Here is a 5,666-nt window from a genome sequence, read left to right on the forward strand (position 1 = left end):
AATGGGACAGAAAGGCTCTTCTTAACAATTGGGTTGCTGACCCCTGAACTAGACCCATACACCAAAGCCAACTACATAGAAAACTTTATTCTTAAGAGAATATGGTAAACACGTAGGAGGAGTCATGCTTCACGTATTGGACACGTTTTGAAATGACATGGGAAGGTGGACTCAGAGGTTGCAGCGCATGTGACAGTATTGTGGGAGTAACTCTGATGCAGCCATTCGCTGCTGTGCTGAAGTCACACGATACACAGGACAGCGTTCCCAAAATAACCCTACAAAGAATATAAAGGGATCTGCTCAAGGCTTCACAGTCAGAAGACAACCCAAAGTGATGGCACAGGACGAGGTGCAATAAATGTTCACAAACAAGTGATAGTAGGACAGTTAAGTTTAGACAAGTATAGAACTGAACAAGAAACCGCTTTCAGAAGGTGTGGCCAAGTACCTCAAAAGCAGTGTGGGATCTGCAGAGAGGAAGTACCAGTGCTGTTCTGTTGGAGGTCCACGAGAGGGGTGCAAAGGATTAACCTTTCTGGACATTTCTTGGATTTTTTTCTGGATTTCTCCTGCCTCCTCCCGACCTCTGAGCAGAGGAGGGGAGGCCGAAGCATCACTACGGCAGGGATGAAGTACAGCTACCAATACCCGGTGTCCCAGTACACACGCCACAGCACATACACCCCAACAACACACTACATGCCTACACTTTCCACCACAAAGTATTACGCTACCAGCTCCTACACCCCCAGCTACTACAGCTCAACAAAATACAGTCCATCGCACTACACCCCACCTGCCTACACCCCCGCCTACAAAAGCACCTCCACCTACACGTCTGTGTTTAGCAAGCCCACACGCCAAAGTAGCAGCCACCGTACGCCTGTTCAGCAGACTCCCACTGCAGCGGTCAAACCTGCCAGGACTGTACGCTTCACCAACGATATCTTATTCCAGGACCATGTTCGGCATGGGGAGCTGGAAATGATCGGCCGCTTCATGAGGGCGAGGAAAGTGCGAGTGGACACCATTTTCCATTCTGGTAAGCGAGGTTTGCCTCAACTGTGGTGACAAAACAAAAATGCTTTTTCCCCACAGTGTGCTGGTTACTGACTTGGACGTAATGTTCTAGGAAAAACCTTTAATCTTCACACTTGCATATCACAAAATGTGGTGTCTGTAGCGCAATCACCAGATTCATCCATTCAGGGAAGGGGTCCGAAGCACAACCGACAGCACCAAATGCTCTGCATGTGGCATGCAACGATATATTTCCACCAGAGAGATCTCAAAGTCTTGCAAAGAGAAGTTTCAGCAAATCACCCACTGAAAGATTCTTTAAGGACCGAAAAGGGTTCTTCTGTTACACTGCTCCAAAGAACAATTTTTGTTGCCGTTATTTTTCACCACAGATTGTGGTGAAAGCGATTAGACAAAGCTGAGAAAGTAGCATAGTGCTCTGCTCTAGGCCTTTAAATCTGCATCTGTTGGGAAAAAGTGAGCTAAGCGCTGATTAGAGAGAATGTGCCAGCCAAGTCGTTCACTTCCCTCTCTCTTTTCTTTTCGTGTCTTGCTTCCTACAATAGGCATGGCAGCTCTTCATGAAGCTGTTCTCTCAGGGAACTTGGAGTGTGTGAAGCTTCTGATAAAGTATGGAGCTGATGTTCACCAGAGAGATGAGAACGGCTGGACTCCTCTTCACATGGCCTGCAGTGATGGCTACCCTGAGATTGCACGGTAGTGTGGAATTAGCAAATATCAAGAAGCAAAAAGTCTTTAGAACTAAAAATTAATATAATAACAGGCAGCAAAACAGGCTAATAGATGGCTGTACCGACAGCTAAACAAGCTGATAGGTGGCTATGCCAGTAGACAGCTAAGCATGCCAATGGACAATTATGTTGATGGACAGCTAAACAGTCCAGTAGATGGCTATGACTATAAATAGCAAAAGGGGCCAATAGATGGCTCTTTTTTTCATGGAAAATCACCGCCTTTGCAAAAATACAAAGCTGCTTTATCTTACAGTTGTGTTATGGGCCTTTCCGCAGGTATCTGCTCTCTCTGGGTGCCAGCATGGAAGCTGAGAATGAGAATGGGGAGAAACCAGCTGACCTTATTGACCCTGAGTGCAAAGAGTTGATCAAACTGTTTGAAGTGGGCTGTGTCTAAGGAAACCACGTACCTGGATTCAAGTCTAAGAAGATGGGGCCATCAAAGGAGCCGTTTATTGGTCAAATATTGGTACAAAGACAGTCTAATGGAAACTCCAGCTGGCTAAATGTTTTTTTTTTGTGGAGGGAAACATCCTTATACGTTGTTTTCTTTTTGTTTTTTTTTTCCCTATGCATTTTGCAAGGCCATAGAGGAATACGTGCGCACCCTCTTTCCTCTAAATATATTGCCTTAACCTACTTCTGTGCTACGCTCACATACTGCGAAACCTTTGCCCTGCTAATCCCTTTTCCCCACTTCTGTAGCACTGTGCAACTGCACACATGCTGGCCCCCTTGAGTGTTTACCGTGGGACCCATTCTGGAGTTTCAGCTCCAATTACGTTGTGCTGAAAGCACCGTGATGCCCAACCCAGCTGTATCATTTCATCAATGTAAGTAACGTCATCAGGTCCATGGCTTAAATTTGGTAACCTCACGTCGACAAAAATAGATCAGGACAACCCTAAATCACACTCACAGTCCTATTTTCAAGGATCTGAGCATTAGGTCTGAAACGTGGTGGCCTTTTGGGGACTGAGAAATGCTTGGAAATGCTTGACCCCTAATACTCAATCTGGTACAGCATGTGTGCTGGCGTATATTCGACCAGTACAAAAGTTGGAGAAGCAGCATGTCTCTGGTCTGCTGGGCAGTCGGAGACAATGCTGAACAAAATCAATGAAAAATTATTATATTATATACTAAAGCATTTGTATATGAGCAAAATATTGCTTCTGTCATGCTAAAACGTAGCACGCTATATTTACACACTTGTTGAATGTCTCTTGTAAAAGTATTTTTTACTGTTTTCATAAATAAAGGTGCTTTTCTAAAAGTGTTTTATTTATTTGTCATCTGTTCTTTTGATTGTGGATAGTTTTCTGCAGCTACAGGCACTTCTGGCTGTCTGCATTTTACAAAAAAACGTGAAAACGACACAACAGCGGTGCTGCACTCTCAGAAGTAAAGGTATGACACTGTCAGTGAGGCAGTGCCGCTCTTGTCTCTGGGGTGGTGCCCTCAGGAATCCATCTCAGTACCTTTAGTCAGGGAACAAAACTGAACCATAATCCACTGAAATGACATGTTCTAAGCTGCACTGACTCCACACACCCTGCCTCGCCTCCAGGCTTTTATTCTACAGTTCTGATTTAAAACATTCTGTAACAAATCCAAAATCAGGGTCGAGACGTTCCAGGGTCAGAGAGCCAACACGGAGAGCAGGAGGGACAGACATAGTGAAAATGAAAACAACGAGGCCGGAAGATCAAACACCATACAACACATCAAACAGCACAAATAATACAACACAAAGACAGACCAACAACTAGGAAAAACACAGGACTTAAATACAAGAGGGCTAACAAGGGATAACAGGACACAGGCGGTAACAATCAGGGGTGGAGACAGAAAACAAGGGGGCCGGACTGGGAAGAAAACAAAACAAAGAAACCACATGGACTAGACCAAAACAAAAAGCACACGGAAGACTGGGAGGGGCTAATCGTAACACATTCGGTTATGAAAAGGTACAAATATGAACTTTTCACCTGGAAAAATGTATTTAATTCACAGAGTTGAACCTTAAAACCATTATTGTACTTTTGAGGGTACATTTACATTGTTTGTACCTTGATGAATAAAAAATATTCCTGCAGTGTCTTTATCAGTACCTTTTTTCTGATCCTTTTTTTAGCAGAAATGGCAATGTCCTGTTAGATTATCTTTAGCAGACACTTTACTGCAATATATGCTAGTACTCTCCAGCAAACTTACGTTAAATATTATTTAAAGTCACTTGGTCAGTGTCTCAGTATAAAAACATTAATGTGAGATTTAAGTGACCCTTATTAGTCCCACAACAAGGAAATTTCACCTTCACATTTAACCCATACACATTAGGGGGCAGTGAGCACACTTGCCCGGAGCGGTGGGCAGCCCTATCCACAGCAGAGGGAGCAGTTGGGGGTTAGGTGTCTTGTGCAAGGACACCTCAGTCATGTACTGTCAGCTCTGGGGGATCGAACCGACGACTTTCCAATCACTGGGCCGGTTCCCTAACCACCAGCCCACGACCGCCCCATAGACATAGTTATATAAAAAAAAGATTGATTAGTGACAGTATTTATTTAAATATATTTTGGTTGAAGAATTACACAATGCAGTTACAACTAAAAATATATAATATTGCTATATATAATATATAGTGCTATATTTAATATATAATGTTTGCGATGTGTTATGCTACAAATCTAAAAATCTACTGCTGGGGCTTGAAAGTGTACAATTGAACTAATATGTATAAATTATGAATAGAGAAATGTACATATTATGATGATAATGTCCTTAGGAGAATATTGGAGATCAAACATTACTTAAAATTATCATTAAAGGAAATGGCTGGGTGCTGTTTAAACGTTCATGCTTAGTAAATATTAGAAATTATATGGTAATTTTTTTGCCTATATTAGCTTGAAGCTCTGAGGGCAGGAGTAGATGTGTGCATTTCTCCCTCTGCAGGGGTTTGCGTAGCCTACAGCACCACCCGAAGGATAACGGCTCAGAAAGCCTCAAAGTCAGACTGGCTCATTACTCACAATCAGATACAGACGCTACAGCATCTACAAAACCTCAACGTTTGTTTTCACATCCAGCTGCAGATAGATCCACCGCTGGGATAGTGACTGGTAGATAATCGATCTGTGAATTGATCTTGTTTTAACTTATGTGTGTTTGTTATGATATATTTGTAACATTATAATACATTTAAAATATATATTTGAAAAGGCCCATTACATTTGAACATTGTTCTCTGAGGTCCTTATGACAGTGTTTTAAATACACACATCTTCTAAGCTGCTTCTCCTTCAGGTTCACCCTGACAGGTCGCCAGTCCATCGCAGGGCAGACAGACAGACATACACATTCACACCTAGGAGCAATTTACCATGTCCACTTGGCCTTACACTTGGCCTGACTGCATGTCTTTGGACACAGGGAGAACAGGCAAGCTCCACACAGAAAGGACCCTGGTCGCCCGGCTGGGGAATTTTAAATATGCATATTATTCTTTTCTGCGATTCTTTTTGTGCAACTGTTTTCCAACCTCACCTTACCCCTTAGAATTAAACAGGTTGTGTTACTTTAAGACTCATATATGCAAATGACCTCTGATTTTTTTTTAATTGCGCTTCATTTTAAAAAATTAAATAAATGAAAAACAGGCCCTTCAGTGTGAATGGGAGGAGCTAAACTCCTGTAGGTTGAATAGGCAGTTATGTAAATATGTTAACTCTTGTGACATTACAAAGACAATAAATTCAAATTACTTAGCGTTGCACTACTTAGTATCCGACGAATTAATTTTTTTTCATTTTTTGTTGAAATGGCCATTCCTTTACCTATAATAATAATAATAATAATAACAACTAGAAATGTGCCTTTCCT

At 42.1% G+C, this 5,666-nt stretch overlaps 1 protein-coding gene across 1 annotated transcript; it reads left to right on the plus strand.

The window, feature by feature from the left end:
• Positions 1-308: 308 nt before the first annotated feature.
• LOC108435857 (protein phosphatase 1 regulatory subunit 27) lies at positions 309-3,057 on the plus strand. The gene is made up of 3 exons (XM_017711970.2): positions 309-1,045; positions 1,590-1,740; positions 2,055-3,057. Exons 1-3 carry the CDS (start codon positions 631-633, stop codon positions 2,173-2,175), a joined length of 687 nt encoding a protein of 228 aa, XP_017567459.1. The 5' UTR covers positions 309-630; the 3' UTR covers positions 2,176-3,057.
• Positions 3,058-5,666: the final 2,609 nt, after the last annotated feature.

This window comes from Pygocentrus nattereri, chromosome 14 (genome assembly GCF_015220715.1).
Source record: "Pygocentrus nattereri isolate fPygNat1 chromosome 14, fPygNat1.pri, whole genome shotgun sequence".
NCBI lineage: Eukaryota > Metazoa > Chordata > Actinopteri > Characiformes > Serrasalmidae > Pygocentrus > Pygocentrus nattereri.